The following is a 19,472-nucleotide window of genomic DNA, read 5'->3' as shown; positions in this document are numbered from 1 at the left end:
GCGTTTAAATACGGGCAAATTTGACCTGGCTAAAGACTTTCTATATAAAAAAAGTTTAAAGAGCGGTAACAGTGAATGTCCCCCTTTCCTTTGAATTGCTCAAATGAACCGATAGTAAAACAGAAATGTGAATTTTAAGATTTTTTTTAGAACTTAGCTTTGTGGCGAAGGAATTGAGCGTACAAGTTCAACCTGGCACCATTCCTGCACTATGTAGTAAATGCACTGTACTAAATATTAGAACACATAACTCAATTTTTAGGAGGAAAATACAATTTCCCTTTTTTGCGTGTTCTTTGATTTTGTCTCGCATGCGAGGCATAAATCATACTGATGCATAATATCGGGACCGCACAGCATTTCATCAAATTCCTTGCTGAACTTTGGCTGAATTACAGAGAATTTAGTTACTTCTTTTCGGTTAATTTCTATTTATTACTCGTTAAACTTTTAAAATGATTGCATTACAGATCAAGCAACCAGGAAATAGCATCCTGTTTTCCTGTTCCTGTTACATTTGACGGTTCAAAAACTCCTTCAATTCATCAGCTCGGCAACAAGCAGTGAGAGAAAATTATGGAGCTGCTACTGTAGCGCTTCATGCGGCAGTTTGTGGAATAACTTATGTTTTGTTTTTTATCAGTCAAATAATTCAGAGTGGAGTATGTAGTCCGTATTTGTGTCAAAGGTTTTTTTCACCAATTATCCTCAGAGATTTTGTCTCTGCTTTTCTTCCCTTACAGTATATGCTCCGAGAATAGTGAAATGTGATTTCTATCACACGTAAACGTTATCTTTCGTTGCTTTTTTTATTTAATCCTCCCATTTCTTCTTACCCTCGTCAGCAACCTAACCATGTAGGCAGACACAGATAAGTCGCAGACGTAAGTAATCATCGGTTTTATCACCTAAAACTTGATTTTTCCACTTCTGGAACCCCTCATTGTGAGATTTTAACCCTAACAGTCTTTGGCCAATCTTCGTCTTCTTGGATTCTTAATTGAGATCATTGATTGTCAATGGCAAAAGACTCAGGTACCATGCCTATCGTTTCGACTGTTCTGAAGTCGCAGGTATCTGTGCAGCTTCCTCAAAATGAAATACTTGTATTCTCTTAGACGTTTCTGTTGCTGCAACAAGCTAAGCGTTTTCGTACGGTTTAGCAAGATATGGCATGCAAGGGAAACAATGTATGTCATCAGGCTGACTGTGCTTCCGCTCAGCACTAAAGTACAGCCTCAGCAACTTAGAAACAATTCAATCCAAGTACACAGATTGATGTTGAGAACAAGAAATCAAGTTCAGCTCAGAATCAGTTGGGCTTCATTGAATGAATGGTGGGGTTCCATTCTTATCATAATGTTTTAGCATCGTTCCAATTTGAACCGACTATCTTACGAAACCATGTTTATCAACTAAAACTGCTGTATCAAAGCGGGTAATTTCTCCTAGCATGAGTTTTAGAGAGTTTTAGCAGATATATAGTGCTGACTCTTTGGCACTATTTGTCCCAATTATGGGGGAGAAGCTTATGAAACTCATGAGATGAGAGAAACTCTCATCAGTTTTTGGTGGTCGGCAGATTACGATGAGGATGGATATACTTTGAATTTTATAATTGCTCGCTCTTCATACATGTTGCTCAATGATTCTTGCATGTTAAATATCTTGGCCTGGTTGAAGATTATTTGCCAGGTACCTGTATATTTGGATCATTTTGCTTCATGTTGAGTAAAAGGAATACTGATCCATGAAGATTCCTGTTCGCCAGAAAGTTTACCTAAGCACCTATATATCGAGTAAATTTTTTCGGAGAAGAAGAATAATCTCTAGAAGTCTTTGACTATCAGTCAGAAGCAGTGAAAGCTAATTTTTCTATCAATACATTTAGGAGTAATTATGAGACAATCTTTTTAAAGCTGATGCAATACTGGTATTCATGTGATGCGATACTTAATGTGCGTTTCACACTGTAACCAAGAGTTTAGATAGATGTCTCTAATGATTATTGACCAGTGTAATTGATCTCCAGATAAGGAGGAAGCACTTAAGAGGCCACTCATTTGTATTCTACATAAATTTTAAAGAGAAAACTCATTTCTGAACAGTTAAATTCTTACCTTTGAAAAAAATTAAGTGACACAAATTGATGTTCTTTTATTTCAGGTTTGAGCAAAAGTGCGTTCAACAGAGGATGAAGGCTGCCTCCATCTTCATTGGCGTATCTTTTTACTCAGTCAGCAGATCAAACCCTCCTCCCTAAAATGACCAACTACACTAGCACTTTAAAGTTTGACGAATTAGATGCTGATATTTTACTACTCATCTTTGATTTCTGCTCCTTGAATGATGTGGTGGCTCTGAAACGCGTTTGCCATTACCTCAACTGTGTGATCAACGACTCATACCTGGTTTTTCGTAAAAGTAAACGTGTTTTAGTCAGCAACCAATCTACAAAAACAGTACTTAACAGGTAGGTGTATCATGTGGTAATATCTACCGTCTCTCTATAACCATTGATTTATAATATGCAATTCTTATAGCACAATTGTATCAAGTACCAAGCAGAGCAGTTTTTCAAAATTTCCATGATTTTACTTTGACTCAAGGCTTGTGTCGCCTCACAAAATTTTTCCATGCCTCTGTTCTGCAAGATTAAATATTTCTTCCATACTTCGTTAAACATATTTTATACCTACTCTGTTTTTACTATTTTTCTAGGAGTTATGCCGTTTTAAATCCTGCTGAAAAATGTAGAATATCCAAAAATTGGATTAACGGAAGTTACAAAGAAACAGTTTATCGGTTCAAAAACAAGTAAGTAAGCTCACATTGCTAAATCATCTTCTATTTTTTTCTCAGGATCTCATGGATGAGAGTATTTCACCTCATGTTTCAGGGTAACATATTTATCTAAAAGATTGAATTTTTTAACTCCTAAATTTTTTTCTTGTCCTGCTAGGTAGAATGAGGATATTATCATAGCATCAAACTGCATGTTGCAGAATCATAGATCTGAATCATTCTTTTTTTATCACTCATGACAAAAGTGCTATCAACCAAATTTTGAGTGTGAACGATTTTTTATGTTGCTTCAAATTTGCGCTGGATAGTATGATGAAGCATTTCCTTACCTCATACAGATTTTGAAAGGAAATAGCAAGCTCGTATAACCGTTTTCATGTGCAAGTTTTTGCCTTGTGTGCTGTGTTCAAAGGCCTCAATGCTCTTGATATGAAGGCTGATTTTATTTTTTAGGCATATAGTCACTCTTTTTAGGTTCTTTCCATTCTATGTTTGTATCTCGATTGTTTATTAGCTCCATGACCAGACACCTATCAATGTTTTAAATAAATTGAAGAAACTTTCTTGATTCAGTGACTATAAATATTCATAAAGTGAAAAAGAGGGGGGAAAATCATTGATCTAACGCCATGGGACAAATATCTTGCATTGATTACCAAACCACCGAAAATGTTATCTTCGAAAATTGCGTTTTTTCAGCAAAAGAAAAAAAAATTGAGTTAATTGTCTGAAAATATTTTGTGCAATCTAGCAGACGTGCACTCTAGTAGTTCATTTACCTCAGTTGTTTCTTTTTTATGGTGGAAAAGATCCTGAATGAGAATTTAATGACTGCTTCATGGCTCTTATTAATGACCAAGTTTGGAAAAGACATGGTTACTGGTGAAAAGTAGCACCTGATCACACTGCCAGGGAGTTGCTGCTCTCTTACTAAAAACTGTTTCAAATAACATCGCAGCTAACAGTAAATTATCAGCAGAAAGTTCTATCGAATCAATTTTGTAAGATTTAGGTACAAAAAGCGGAAAGAATGAGTGATAGGCTATATTGAAAAGGAACCTTTGAAAACCTTTCGAAACATCAAATTTTTGTGGCGTGTTTTTTGAACTGATGTCTTAATGTCTAAAATTGAGAGTTTTTTAAAACCGTCAGTCTTATTTTCTCTCTGCTTATTTTGTTTTATTTTTTATCAAAAGAACAAATTTCCCACCTGCATGTTTTTCTTTTCTTTCTTATTCTCAATGGAATATAAATGATCAGGATTCTATGGCATGCAATGGTCACTTATTTCAATAAGTTACATTTTGGAAAATAAAAGAGTCCCATCCATGGTTTTAAATTTAACTAATCGTCCATATTCTACATTCAAAGTCAAGAACAAATCTTTTGAACGTGAAATTGGTGGTTTTTTGTCCTTACCATTTGGTCACATGAAAGAATAATACTTCAAACCATTTTTTACCAGTTCAAACTTCATGCAACTTAAATTTCTGTTTCAACTTTGTCTACATTCCATTTATTTGTTAGCATGTTAATAATAATTCAATACGAAAATAAGGCAATGGAATGTACTAAAATTTTCAAGTGTGATTTTTGCTGTTTTTTTAAGATCACATTTTATTTATCATTTTATTCTTAATTTTTTAACCTCTACCTTCTTGCAGATACATGCCATGGTTGGTGCTACATAGGGACGTACTCTGGCTCAGTCAAAAAAATACTATCACTGCTTATCCTCGAACAAAAAGTGGCATCGATTTCAAAAATCCCACCGTTTCGCTTTCAATTGAAGCAACATCTGGCGCAGATGTGTCAAGATTTGATCTCAACTCTTCTATCTTGATTTGTGGCGACAGGTAAGTGATATTAACCAACAATGCAATGTTGTGTCTTTTTTCTGGATGTTATAATTGAAAACTTCAATGAATGAAAGAGGCAAATAAAGTGTTCTTGATTTAAAGGATCCCATGAGTTTTAAGTTTAAAGCTCTGTTTGGATTTTACCACTATTAAAAAGATAAAACTGATGTTGACTCTCTGAAATTTGAATATTCTTTTGCCAATTTCTATTTCAAGTTTATTTTTGTACAAGTCTTTTTAAACACTCAGCACCAAATTTTTCTTAAAAAATTTAATTCATCCACTTCATTCTCTGAAAGTTTCTACATATTATCTTAGAACCAAACCATGTTTCCTATATGCGTTAGAGTTAATGAAAGGATGCAGAAAGTGCCCAGTCTTCCCATTTCAAAAACTCTGTTAAAAAGTTGATATATTTTTTGTGTAATTCATAAAACTTGGTGAGGACTGATGATTTTGATTTATTATTTTGACAGAATTTCAGGTTGCGAAGCAAGCACAAAAGTGTAACCAAATTTCCTCAGAGCTGCCAGTAAATACCAAAAACGATGCTATAGATTTGAAGCATATAGTTTTTATGTCAATACATCATCAAAAATACAGTCAGCTAAGAACAGTCTTTTGCAGAGCTCACCATGAAACACATTCAATTCCTGAATACAGATGAACTCATCTTAAATATTGAGAAACTCAATTTCCTCTTGATACAATGTCTCTTGGACATAAAGTATGCCTCTCTAAAAATAAACAAAGCCAAAACTAAAAAACTCAAACTCACAAAAATAAATTAAAATAATGATAAAGGTAAATAAATAAATTAAAATTGCTAACGGATTTCGGGACTCCCCAGCCCCTTCCTCAAGGTTAAATTCCGTGGATTCCAACCTTGGAATTGAGCTTTGAAGAAGGGGCCTGGGAGCTTCGAAATGCGTCGGCCATTTTAATTTTTTTTTGTGAGTTTGAGTTTTTTAGTTTCGGCTTTCTTTATTTTCATGATTCAGCTCACAGTTTGTTACCTTGGTTTCTCGTTTGTTTCGTTTACTTTTTGCCTCTTTTCGTTTATTGTGCCTTTCTACTTTATTTTAATCTTGATATACTTTGTCTTAGCAAATTTCATTATTTTTATAGGTACATATTTTAAAAAAATTATTAATTATTCAGTAAGAATCAATTTTGTCATCATGCATACTACATAGCACTTAAATTTTCAAACTTAGGAACTCCTGTATGTATTTTCACTGAAACTCTCTTCAGATCATTTTCGAAGTGACTTTAATATTTTTATTTTTTTTTTGTTTTCATCAGAGATGATGGCATTTGGGGCTTTGATCCATCAAATGGAAAGCGTCTGTTTAGCAAAAGACATGCTCATATGTCTGATGTCAGCGCAGTTGCTCTCTGCGGCAATTTGATTGTCTCATCCTCCAAAGACGGTGTTGCTAAAGTAAGTATTCAATCTTTGCCTGTAAAACATTATGCATACTGTCTTCCACCTCTTTTAGTAAACGGAAGAAGTTCAAACCTCCTGCTACTATTTGATGACATTGGTAAAAAAAACAGTGTAAATGAGTCGAAATTGTTTTTCAGGAAATTGCTTAGTGTCATCACTCAAAATTTAAAAATTGTTGCTCATCATCAAGCAAGATACGACATTTTTTAAGGATGGTACTCTTGAAGGTAAAACCCTTCAAAACCCTGAATGAAATGTCATTGTACTGTTTCTGTCTTTTTTATCCTACACCCTCATTTATGAAGCATAAGTTTGCACTGAAAGCGTCGGAGCCTGGTAATTACATTTTTTGTTTTACAAGAAAAATTTTAGCAGTAATTTTGTAGCAACCCAAAAATATAATTCTTAATTTTTGGTATTGGATATGAATGGTTACAGACTTTTTGTTCAATCATGAAACTCTTACCAGGTGGGTTGATGTTCATAATTTAATTTTTGGGCAAATTTTAGTCGTAATTCTCCGACTGGAAGGGGTAGATATACCCTGTACACGTGAATGGTGGTTATCTTTAGAAACTTTTACAGTTCAACAGCAGATAATGTTATGGCTTAAAAACATGAAATGAATGAATAGGTAGACTAAATTTAATATCCTTTGAAGTCTTATATTAATTATTATCAATATTTTTAAGAAGACTCACTTGCACCTGTAAAAGAAGTCCTGTTTTCTTTTTCAGCTTTGGAAAATCAGTGATGATAGAACTAACTGTACTGAGATTTCAAAGAAATTCATGTTCAGCAGAATTTGGTGCACCGCTGTGAATCCAATGAATAATTTAGTCTGTTGTGGGGTTGCCCGTTCTCCATCAAATCCGTTGTCCATCAGTATTTTTGATTTCAACACGTAAGTTAATGATGTTTACGATTCAGTTCAGGTTCTCTTAATTGATTGTAAAATTCAACATCTAGTGTGAGACCTTTCAATTTTACTTTGAGTTGACTAATAAATAAGTACCTGAAAGCCCTCCATAAACTTAGAGCTTACTCTGAAAATTAAATATTTTACCAATTCTCTAATAATGAACCGCTAGACAAGGTACAAAAAGCAATCTGATACATGTTTCTTAACCAGGATTTCATGTAGAGCACAATTCGCGCAATGAATATCACTGGAACTAACTCCTAACGCAGATATTAATGTTTTTATGTCACACTGGTTACGAGGAATTTGAACTGCCCACTCACAAGAAACTCGAAGCTTTACGTGAGTCAAATCGAGCACTACAACGGTTTCAGCAAGCTTCTCAATGGAACAATGGTCATTTCCCACCATGTGTTGTTCAAACTATAAGCAATTTGCTATAGCTGAGCCAAAGCGTCAAGATTGAAGTTGTCAGATTTTTAGATCGCAGAGACTGTCATTGAGTTTTCATGAGCAGGTGGTTTGTATTCACGCATCAAGAATCATTTAATATTTTCGTAAGGAGTTGATATCGGTAATTTTTGCTGTGCGCATTGAGTTTTACGTGAAATTTTGGTTAAGAAACATGTATCAGAATGCTGAAATTCGTACCTTGTTTAGTGGTCCATTGGAATGGAAGCTTGATCACACTGAGTCCTAGACACAGTTTTAAGTTGCCAAAGCTTGGACCTTTGACAAGTAAATATTCCAATGTAAAAATGATGAGCCCAGACCATCTATTTATTTCTTTGTTGATCGAAAGGTTTTCTCACTGAAGATTAATTAAATAATCGATTTTATTTTTGATAAAATTTTACTCAATTCATCTTAACCCTTCTGCATCCTTTTAACCAGGTTTGATGATTAGCCAGTAGAAATTTCTCTTGGTATAAAAGATTATTCTGAGCAAGTTTTTCACCCTCCTCACCTTTTTGTACCACAAAACCATATCTAATTTTTACTTTTAATTTTTATATAATAATATCTAATTTTTAATTTTTACTTAATTTTAAACTTTGTAGGAAAAAGGAACATACAATCTATGCTGATAAAGGAGATTATCAAGGAGTAGTCTTAGATGTTGTGTGGGAAACTCCTTCAACAGTGCTTACTTGTGGAAGCAGTTCATGCGTGAAACTTTACGATTTGAGGTACGACCAATGCTTATTGACATTGAAACTGAAGAAGTGCATATCTCGGTTGAGTTATTTCAAAATCTCTGCTCTTATTTTATTTCTTAAAAGAAGACCAAACAAAAACCATGGCTGGAAATTTTGTACAGAATATTCTTCATATGGAGGAGAATAATCACCAAGGTTTTTAAAAAATTATGTTTGGTAGTTTTTCTCGTAGATAATGAAGCAAAACAGGCAGTCTGTAATGCCGCAAACCGAGGTACACATTTCTGCATTTTTACCATCGATATGAAACTAATCATTCATATTTGAAGCTCATAATCAAGCTCAAGACTAATCTCACAGGTCAAACATTCCTGTGGACAAATTTTGAGACCTTACTGCGCATTGGCGGTGGGAATTTTAGTGCATGGCATTTTTTATAGAAAAAACCAATTCTACATCATATTGGCTGCAATTGAGTAAGGGCTAAATTCCTCACTGCACTATTGAACCGATCACGATCCATCTAATCTTTTTAAGTTCTGCTTCGGTTGAGGGACAAGTGTGTGGTATCAATCAATTTGTTTCAATAATTGATCGGAATAGTAGTTTTGAACTTGAAGCAGTAAAATCTGAATTAGTTAATGGAGAAAATATTGCATTCCATTTGAGAATCAACTGCCGTATCAAGTCGGATATTTTTTTGTGCTTCCTCAAATCTTGGATTTTTTTTTTAAATTGTTTCATTGCAAATAATTCTTGAAACACATGCCTAGGGACTATTTTCTTTTAATATTTGGCATGGTACTCAAAGTTTTCCCTGGTCCTATTCTTAATGATGCAATTTATAGAACGCTTTTTTATTTGCGACCTGATCACCTTAACTGTGAGCTCTCTTGTTACTAATTGCATTCAGGTTGAAAGAAGTTAGAGCGATATCTGAATGGCATTGACTGTCAGGTGAGAATCTAGCCTCATGAAAGAAGTTAAAGTATTGAATTATTTTTGCAGGTGCAATAAAGTAGTACTTACCTGGAGCGACCCATTTGACACTGCAGGCTATTGTTTAGCGACTGACAACTCATATTCCGTTCTTTGTGGTGTTGCCATGCACAATAGAATCCAATTGTACGATAAACGCACTTGTAGTAGTGTCCAGGTAACGAAATTTTCTCCTTTCCTTCTTATCAACTCAGTTGACACCAGACTTTGCCCTTTTTTTCTTTTTTCCCCGATTCTCTATTTTCAGTCCTTCTTGTAAGAAAAGTGGGGGAAAAAATCGGAAACATTGTTGACCGTGGTGTAATTTTCACATCAGTAGACAAATGCTTGACTCAAATGTGGGACAACAAATTTATTCTGGCAACAAACACAAAATCTCACCAATCAGGCTGCTGAATGTATTCTTCCTGTATTTACATGTGTTCCAAGTTATCAATTTCGACAATTTGAAGAAGTAAATTTGAGAATGAAAAAACCAAATATGGTGTGGCTAGGCAGTTTTATGAGAAAATGCTAAGGGACCAAAAATAAGAGAGATAAAAAAAATCTATGAAAGAGATAGGTAAACCATCTGTGTTGCTCTTAATGGGAAAAATAATAAAAATTACGATTAATAATAAATAGTACGATAGAATTTGAGCTTAGTGTTGAAATTCAAATAAATTTAGGAAAAATCTTGTCACAAGCACTGTATCAGTGTTGGACCCCTTTTCTCAACAGTGAATCCAGTTTAACCTCCCTCCACTCCCTAGAACATGACATAATATTGTATGAAGAAGCCCTGCTGTGCCTCTTTTAATGAGTGGGTCAGTAGAACACTGCAATGATCCTACTTATTTTACTGTTTCAGAGTTTTTACTGCAACCAAAAAATGTCCAGCCCTGTGTATAGCACAAATTTCGATGCCACCCATTTGTTTTCCATTCTCGACTCCTCACTTAGCATCATGGACTTCAAAGGCTATAACAATGTCAGCAAAAATTACAGCCAATTTTACAACTGGATTCAGGTCAAAAATGGAACTTAAAATGTCTGTTTTCCGCTCTGTTACCAATTTTAATGAATTCTTCATCAAATGCTTTCCCATCAGATTTTGTTGTTATCAGTTATCCAATAATCAACAGTTTGTGATACTTTAGTTATAAATGTTAAGTTTTTTCCAGCTGCCGGGCAGAAACAATTTTTAAGTGATTAATTTATACATTAGTTTTTGTGTTTGTCATTTTCTCTAAGCACATACCTGCTCATTGGAATCATATTAAAGTACCCCTCAAGACTGTCCATACACATCTTTTTATTTAAAGCCCCACTTTTTTTCTTTTTTATCAGTCAATATACACTATTAATTTTCCACACTGAATCATCAAATTAAAGAAAATTTTTTTCAGTCATCATAATTAAAACATTGCGCGACAGTGAAACTGCAGTGTCACTATCTCGGTTTGTGGCATTGCAGATTTCCTGTCATACTTTATATTCTAGATAGAAAACTACTCAACATCATTTTTTAAAAACTTCGGTGATTTTATGTTCTGAGTTAATTTCAAGCCATGACTTTGATTTTGTCTCCTTTTAATAATGAAAATAGGAGCAAAGATTTTGGAACACCGCAACCGAGGTACGCATTGCGGTAGTTTCACTATCATACAGTAGACTGTCTAGTGACACAGGAAACCGGGCAAATCAGGGAGATGGAATTTGTGAGGATGAGAGAATGCATATAGAAGAGAGTAGCCAACTCCTGTGCAAGATTTTATTTTTTGCATAAATTTACCACACTACAATACTTGGCAAAGCTGTGCTCTGTTGTAGTCTGCATTGAATCCTATTGGAAATTCGAGCCTCCACTCATCCGTACTAGTATTTTGTGCGGAGCTCAGTTTCATTTTTGCATTTCTTTTGATTTGGAAAACAGATTATGGCGAATCGGGGAAAGTCAGGTAGACAGAAAATTCAAGGGTGAACCGGCAAAGTCAGACAGAAAGGAAAGAAAATTCTGCTAGACATCCTGCACAGGCTTGCCTGGAACTATTTGACAGTTTAATGGGAATAATTAATGCCCAGCAGTTTCAGTTCTTGTCTCATGGGTGAATAATGTTGCTACTATAGGTGAAATGTGACAAAAATGCTTCGGCAGCATATGATTTCCGGACAGTGTTGCCATCAGTTTTTCAGCTAGAGGAGGCTCGGAGTTTCAGAAATGGAATCATTTTTCTTTTTTTGTAAATAATACAAATTTATTATTCAATTAAATATGTTCAAAACGGTGCTCCCAAAAAACTGACACATCCACAGAATTTTTGGATTTTGAATAGATTTAACACGACAAGATTTGACTTAGATTTACATTGATACATACACAGATACATAAAGATATACAAGATTTTCCATAGAGTTAACAAAATAACAGATAATATAAAAGGTACTAAAAAACTCAATTTTAGTTCAAAAGACTCCAGTGAACACTGGTTGTAAAGGTAGAGTAAGTTGTATTGAGAGATCGGACTAACTTTTGATTTGGGATGGATAAATCTCCATTGCTCTCAATTATACCCCGTATCTTAAGAAAATGAATTCTCCTCTCATCAGTCAAAATGCCATTATCTATTGTACGTTTAAGGAGTACCTGTAAAAAGTGATCCTTGATATATGGGTAACGCTTTTTTAAGCAGAAAAGATGTATCAACACTAACCCTTCCCTAACATCCTTTTTTAAGAATCGGGTTGTGGGTATAAGACCTCCAAATTCTTCGAAGTGAAAGACTTTAGCAACCTTTTCCGTACAAATTAAAATCTGATTCTCAAAATTTTCTGCCCTTGCCATAACGGACACATGAGGGAACATGAAACACAGTCGCTTGAAGGATATCAAGTCAGGATCGTTTCCCTTTTTCAAACCGTACTTAGCCTCTAATTTCAGCATATCTTTGTACCAGTCTTCATTATTTGGAGAAACCGAGTTAATCCGCGCATTATTGGCATGGAAATGTGATATAATTAAATTTGATATTTCCTCTGCGCAACATTCTGGAGATGTGCCTGAAACGGCAGCTCGTCTCGCAACCTGACGTAGGACCCGCTTTGGTTCAAAATTACGATACTCCCCAATTATATTCGTAACCGTAATAGAGGATGGTCCTATATTGGAAAAGTCACTCTGTCCCTTGTAGCATGTTGGTAGTGTCGGCCCGTTAAGTATTTTTAGTATGGATTCGCCAGTTGTTTCCAGATCAGGACAGTCGTCTTCATCGTACATTTCCCTGCTAGACCTCTTCATCCTTCTTCTGTAACAGACAAAAAACCAAATGTAGCAGTTAAGAAGAAAAGTGACCCCAAACAGAGAACAATTAGAAAAAGATAATGAAGAAATAAAATGTGAATACTAAAGATTCTGTCTAAAATATACTTGTCCTTAGGTTTCATAATAATCAACAGTGCCTTAAATTTTCAACAAAGATAAATTAAAAATCTATCAAACAGGGAAAAAGCCGTGGCCTGAACTGTAGGTATGTAACAATAAACTGTAACATGGTGGTAAAAGAGTGCTGATCGAGTCCACACTATTTTACCACCTTGTTAAAATCTATCGTGGGAACAAGTAACTTAACTTATATCACGTGAATAAAAGAAAGTGTGAATTTCATGATGCCTTGAGTGAAAAGTAGGTAAGTATTCTATCAAATCAAGCAGTGCCTACCTTTTTTTTCACATAATCGTATAAAATATATGAGGCTACTTCGAGTTCCGTCGATATCAGATACACTTGGACATACAATTTCTGGCTCAAAAACACTTCCTTGGTAAAAATTGGCAGTAGAATGTGTGTTCCAAAATACCATAAACGTAAAACCGGCTGTAAGATTTCCAATAGCTTCTGTAGCCGGCTGTGCAATTTCTTATAGCTTTTATAGCCGTTGGCGATGCGACAGCCAGACGATAAAGTTTATGCTAAACGTTACTAAATACGAATACTAGGACATAGTTAGTTTTGGACTACCGCTCTCTTTTTGTGCCGTAGTATCTTGATTTATTTTGCGAGGAAAGCTCCATGCTTTTGAAGGATGCCTGTCATTCTTAAAATGTTGAAGCGCCTTCAATTTCTTATGATACTGTGCAATACCTCTGGTGTGAAATAGTTGCTTCAGACGCCGTGGCACGCTGCGGCGCGGCGGGCGGGCAGAGAGCGCGAAACGCGCATTGGCGCCTACAAACCTAACAGGGATACTTCACGCATTGCGCAATGCGTGAAGTATCCCTGTTAGGTTTGTGGCGCCAGTGCGTCGCCGCGCAATGCGTGAAGTATCCCTGTTAGGTTTGTAGGCGCCAATGCGTCGCCGCTCCGCTTTGTGTTAGGCTCCAATATTTAATCTCGCGGAGTCAGCGTTTTTCAACTCATGATTTTGAAATGTTTGCACACTCTGTATGGACCATCTCATTTTAATTGATGAAAAAACAATATGTTTTAAAGGAAAATATAATGTGTGTTTTGTAAATATTAAGGTAGTTCCGTATCAAACTTACATATAATGATTTCCAAAGCACGCAAATTTCTACACAATTTCTTATAGCCTTTTATAGCCAATGGCGATAAAGTGTAAAGCCCGGCGATGGGAACTATAGCCCGACTGTATACTTTCTTATAGCTTCGTATAGCCAATGGCGATAAAGTGTAAAGCCCGGCGAAGGGAACTATAGCCCGACTGTATACTTTTTTATAGCTTCGTATAGCCCGGCCATATGATTTGCTCCGCTTCCTACAGCCAGCTATATGATTTTCAATAGCCTTCTTCAGTCGGCTATAAGAACTCCTATGGTATTTTGAAACGTAGCTCGTATCGCCAATTTTTACCAGGGTTTAGGTATGTGTGAGGTGCGTGGAGATTTTAATGGTGCGCACGTTGTTTCTAAATTGAGCCTGAAATTTTAGTTCCTACTTTCAAAATTTAGTCTACTTTATAAAAATAATATGCCTGAGTAGTCGACTCTTTTATCATCATTTACTAGAAATTCTTCTTTCTGGAGGTTTTTTTCTTCTTTTTTTTTTTTACTTAAAAGCTATTGCCATAGCTGAATGGCTCGATGTAGCAAGTGAATTTTTTCGGTTGTCTAAAAAACTTCCTCTTTCTTGGTCGTAAAACTGGATGTTCAGGTACAAACACAAATGACTACCACTTTCTCATTTAAATATGTTGCAAATTAGATACTATGTACAGATCAGATAGAGTAACAATAGTAACTTCTGAAATACGAAAGTAATAGTCTCAAGTGCTGATAGTTAAAAGTCAACTTTTTTCACTGCACAGTTGTATAAAATATATGAAACAGTTTAGAAGTTTGTCTATATAGGCATGCCATTTGGACGTAGTTCTACCAAACAGACCTATGTGGAAGTGAGAAATATGGGGTGTGCTCGTTAGTCTCTGGCCGTAAGAGTGAATGAGAATAATAAAGCGCCAGTGACGTCAGCGGCAACGAGACCGGTCTCCGCGGTCGCGGCCGTCCGCCCGCCTCCGCATAAACTCATGAGCCCTGTCCACAAGGCTCTCTTGCCATGCCCGCGGCTCATGAGTTCCGCACTCAGTTGCACATAGGTCTGTTTGATAGAATGCAATATCCCGCTTTTCCAATTCTTCAAAAGGAACCACGCCCACTTTTACATTGCTTCTTATGCAGATTTCTAGAGCACACCCCACATTTCTCATCGCCACATAGGTCTGTTTGGTAGAAATACGTCCATTTATCCCAACCCATGTAACTTGATCTGCTAATCTAGAAAGTGACCTCGTTTTCATATCATGGATCACTGTAAAGAATCGATTATTGAGGTGTCCGTTACGACCACCCTGTCTATCGATTCTTTTCCATAGGTTTAAATGGCAGATCAATCGATATATCGCAAAGCACGCCACGCCACTGATCACTGCCCCAAAGAATTGCATGATATGCAAGTAAAATTAAATTTTCTTTGAGAAACTCAGTTTTTTTTTAAAAATATACATCCAGATTTTACGGAGGGATGGTTGGAGGAAAAAACTGAGGATTATTATTTACGTAACTCGGCACTAAAAATTACATGGCCGTCAGCTGTCTAGTCTTCTATGAAGACCGCAGTTTTTTGGGCTCAGATCGAAACTAAAAGATTATAATGAAAATACCCTCCAATCGTTTGGGGACCCTCCCCCCACTCCCCCCGAATGGAGCACACTTCAAATATTTTTCTTCCAAATTTTCAGCGATGTTTGTTCGTACCTAATTTTGTCTAGATCATCTGAAACTTTCAGAGAAAATTATTCATGAGTTTCTCTCAAAGTAGTATTTTATTGAGAGACACTTGGCAACATTCGAATGTTCATACTGCCGTGCTAAGGAAGAACGCCGTATGAGCCTTCAGAAGTTGCCAAGTTTCCTCCAATAAAAACCGAGTTTAATTGGGAAAATTTTAAGTATTATTCTCCAAAATTTTCAAAAAAATTGCGTACTCAATTGAATCTAAAGTATTGGAAAATTTCAAGAGGAAAATATGCATGAATGTTATCAAAAATACATGTTTTATCAAGGGAAATTTGGCAACTCTCGAATGTTCACACTGCGTTCTTCCTTAGCACGGCAGCATATGGCGCGGTGTTTTCCCGTAGTTGATAGTATGTGTGCGTAAAATGTCCTCAATTGCCCATACAAGCAAAATACACGTCAATGAGTTACATGGACCAGGGAATTGGAATTTGAAAGTAACCCTTATGTTTCTAGCTTTGCGTTAAAGTCTCCTCGGAAGTCCCGCTTTTACTGCCTATTTTTACTTCCGGATGCGTAGAAACGTACAAAATACAGCCAATCATGGACGCAAATTAATTAACTCTGGTGCGCGGCCGGGTTGCATCGCCAAAGTTGAAGGCGTAGTAACGGCGATTTTGTTTCCAAGCGATGCGGCGCGGCCGGCGCGGCTCTCCAACCGTTCCGCTGTTGCTGTATGTTGTACACTGGAAAAAAAAACACAATGGATCTAGAGTCCAGACGCTTGAAAATATTGACAAGAAAAAATACTCTTGATTCAATCAGATTTAAGCTTAAATCAAAAGGAAATCCGCTCAAATTAAGAGGCTTGGTTCTTGATTTAAGCAAAAATCCGATTAAATCAAGAATTATTTTCTTGTCGATGTTTTATAAGAGTCTAGCCTCTGGATCCAATATATTTTTTTTTTCAGTGTATACCATCATCCCCATTTCACGATGAAGGAGTATTTGTAGTTTAGGGGTGAAGACTAGGTATGCTTCAGTGCCGCGGAAAAACGCCGTATGAACCTTCCAGGGCCGGATTCACCTACTTGCCGCCCATGGGCCGCCCCCTTCTCATTCGTTTTGAAACTCGATAAAAATCATCAAATGAACGTGCCAGCAGAGGAGGGGTGCATAAGACGCATTTACTCGTGTTGAACACATTTTTTTGGGAAAGCCCTGTCAACACTACTAGCAAAAGTTCACGGAACTTTGCGCGAAAGTTAAGTTCCGTAAACCTATGTCTTGTGGACAAGGCCTTCCAATTTCCATTCATAAGAAATGAAGGAAAAAATTATGAAAGAACAAACATAAATGTGGTTCAATGATTTTAACTTCCGCCGCCGCACCGCGTAGACCGCACCGTGTTTGGCGCAATGCGTGAAGTATTCCGACAGTTTTGTGGGCGCTATGTGTTTCACGCCTACTGCTGCAGAACGCACTGTGTTGGACGCAATGCGTGAAGTATTCACGCAGTCTTGTAGGCGCTATGCGTTTCACGCTGACCGTACTGTGTTTGGAGCAATGCGTGAAGTATTCATGCATTCTTGTAGGCGCTGTCCGTTTTACGCTGACCGCACTGTGTTTGATGCAACGGGTGAAGTATTCGTGCAGTCTTGTAGGCGCTAATATGTGTTACATGCCGATCGCCGCGCCGAGGGCTTCTCCTTTTCATCTCCAGTCCTCGTTATCATTTCTCTCTAAGTCGCGCCGCGCCGTTCCAGGCCAAATTGCGTGTTTGGTCTCTCTCTTAACTCGACTCATTGAAGGTGCCTGCCTCTTGTATCACTAAGAGACAACAAAATTAGAAATCACTATGCTCTCAAGAAATGAGAGATTTTGTCGCCTTTTCTCGTTTGTAATTTTGTTTTTATAAATCCGATTTTTTTTATACCTACACTTTAAAAAATTGCAAATTTTTGCCGCCCCTTCGATTTGCCGCCATGGGCCGCGGCCATTTGGCCACCCCCTTAATCCGGCCCTGGAACCTTCGGGTGTTGCCGAAGCGTTGGAAAAAAAAACACAGATTTTTCAGGGTAATTTCGAATATTTGTCTCTCAAGTTTATCAGAGAAGTCTGTTCGCTTTATCAATAAATCATCTAAAACCGGCAAAAAAAAAAAAAAAAAAAAAAAAAAAAAAAAAAAAAAGTAAGTACTCTTTTGAGAGACGTTTGGAAAACTATATTGGGGGTGCAACATATTATGACATTTTTTCATTCCCACTCTTAAATTACAAAGGCGACCAAAAGGCTCACATACAATAAATGAACAGGCGCAGGCGGTTGCCACAGAATTTGGAAAATTAAATTCCCTGACATTTCCCTGATTTCCCTAACACATTTGGTGAAATTTCCTGACAGTTGAGGATATGACAGATACTTAAGAATGACATAGTTTTCAGGCAAAGTTTGTTGTTCGAAACCTCAAACCCATTCTAGAAAGAGAGTAAAGGTGATTACACAAATTTTTCCTGACATTTTCGTCATTTCCCCTGACATTAACGTAATTTTCCTTGACATTATTGCAATTTACCTTGACATTATCGTGATTTTTCCTAACATGTTCGTCATTTCTCCTAACTTTTGAAAATTCCTTGACATTTCCCAACTATGCCGGTATTCCCTGACTGTGGCAACTCTGAATAAAGAGAACACAACAAAATGAATAGGTATTAAAATAAATCACAGAAACTCAAAGTAGGTACTGAACCACAGGCGGCGGGGGGTTCGCCCGAAAAAGGGAGGAAGAAGAAGGAAAGAAAGAAGGAAGTATAGTAATTTACATTTATTTTAAAACGGCGGAAAGAAGGGAAAATGCTTGCTTTGGTGATTATTCATGACGGAAGTAACTCAAACTGCATTTAGATGCGTAAATAATTCGTAAATTTTCTGAGGAATGCTCCCAGATCCCCCTAACACCCCCCCCCCCCAAGTGTCTGGATAGAAAATTTTATTTAAGTGATATCAGTTTCTGGGCTATTCATGATGAAAACTTGCAGGAGAGACAGGACGAGACATGGCTCTCAACGAGGCACTTCTCTTAAGCATTGATGACTGTTTTGGAATTTATGTTAGAGCCACTTACCTTGTTAACATGCACCAGATTCTTGAATGTGATTAGAAGTATATTTAATTTAAAAACGAAGTAAAAACACACAAGTGGAATATAAAAAACAACAGATATAAATTTTTAACAACTAAAACGATAGATAGCTAACAAATAATTTTGACAAAAAGCCAAGGCTCTCTGCGCTGCGCTCGTCTAACAGAAACCGATTCGATTTTCCTCATTTCAGGGCTACCGTTCCGTAGGTATCCCGCGCAATACTAATCAGGCTAGGCCAGCGAAGACGAAGTGTATTTCAGTTGTGATAGGTTCGGCAAGTAGCGTCCTTTCAGCACTGCCGTGCTGAGGAAGAACGCCGCATACACATTTGCGAGTTGCCAAATTTCCTTCGATAAAATGTTCATTTTTGAGGAAAGTAATGAACGTTTCCCCTTGAAATTTTAAGGAACTATGGGTGAAATTGCGAAAAAAATTACCTCAAAAATGAGGAGGAAAATATTCATAAATTTGCCGGGAAATCCACGTTTCATCAAAGGAAATTTGGCAACGCTTGAAGGTTTATACGGCGTTTTCCCTTAGCACAGCAGAGTAAAGATGATCATCGATGTTATCACTAATTGGAATCTCCCCGAGACAGTTTACGTACGTTTGATAAGGGACATGAGTCGTGTGATGAACGCGTATTGCACGCCGCGCCGCGCCGTGCCTGCAGATACTGATAATTGAAATTGATAGACAAATATATAGACAAAGAAGACAAAAAGGGTGCGGGAGGGACTCTATTGGAGGAAGCGGATGGTTGCTATGGACATAGGACCCTGGTAAAAATTGGCGATAAGAGCTGCGTTTCAAAATACCATAGGAATTCTTACAGCCGGCTAAAGAGGGCTACAGAAAATCATTCAGCTGGCCGTAGAATGCGGAGAAAATTATACGG

At 36.8% G+C, this 19,472-nt stretch overlaps 1 protein-coding gene and 1 long non-coding RNA gene across 2 annotated transcripts; one reads left to right on the top strand and one right to left on the bottom strand.

The window, feature by feature from the left end:
* The first annotated feature begins 630 nt into the window (after positions 1 to 630).
* Positions 631 to 10,476, top strand: LOC109043671 (F-box/WD repeat-containing protein 4). The gene is made up of 9 exons (XM_019060963.2): positions 631 to 884; positions 2,167 to 2,473; positions 2,722 to 2,817; positions 4,470 to 4,661; positions 5,970 to 6,108; positions 6,852 to 7,018; positions 8,098 to 8,226; positions 9,205 to 9,352; positions 10,046 to 10,476. The coding sequence occupies exons 2-9, from the start codon at positions 2,265 to 2,267 to the stop codon at positions 10,220 to 10,222; spliced, it is 1,257 nt and encodes a 418-aa protein (XP_018916508.1). The 5' UTR covers positions 631 to 884; positions 2,167 to 2,264; the 3' UTR covers positions 10,223 to 10,476.
* A 928-nt stretch (positions 10,477 to 11,404) lies between these two features.
* Positions 11,405 to 18,870, bottom strand: LOC109043672 (uncharacterized). The gene is made up of 2 exons (XR_011899989.1): positions 18,554 to 18,870; positions 11,405 to 12,479 (listed from the first exon to the last, which is right to left on the bottom strand). It is a non-coding gene; the product is annotated as an uncharacterized lncRNA (long non-coding RNA).
* Between the last annotated feature and the right edge of the window lie 602 nt (positions 18,871 to 19,472).

Source organism: Bemisia tabaci, chromosome 6 (genome assembly GCF_918797505.1).
Source record: "Bemisia tabaci chromosome 6, PGI_BMITA_v3".
Lineage (NCBI taxonomy): Eukaryota > Metazoa > Arthropoda > Insecta > Hemiptera > Aleyrodidae > Bemisia > Bemisia tabaci.
This window is presented reverse-complemented; position numbering and strand designations above follow the sequence as displayed.

Coding starts and splice junctions, on each gene's coding strand:
- LOC109043671 (XM_019060963.2), top strand. CDS start 2,265: ATGACCAACTACACTAGCACTTTAAAGTTTGACGAATTAGATGCTGAT. Junction 2,818..4,469: donor GTTTATCGGTTCAAAAACAA/GTAAGTAAGCTC, acceptor ACCTTCTTGCAG/ATACATGCCATGGTTGGTGC. Junction 4,662..5,969: donor ATCTTGATTTGTGGCGACAG/GTAAGTGATATT, acceptor TGTTTTCATCAG/AGATGATGGCATTTGGGGCT.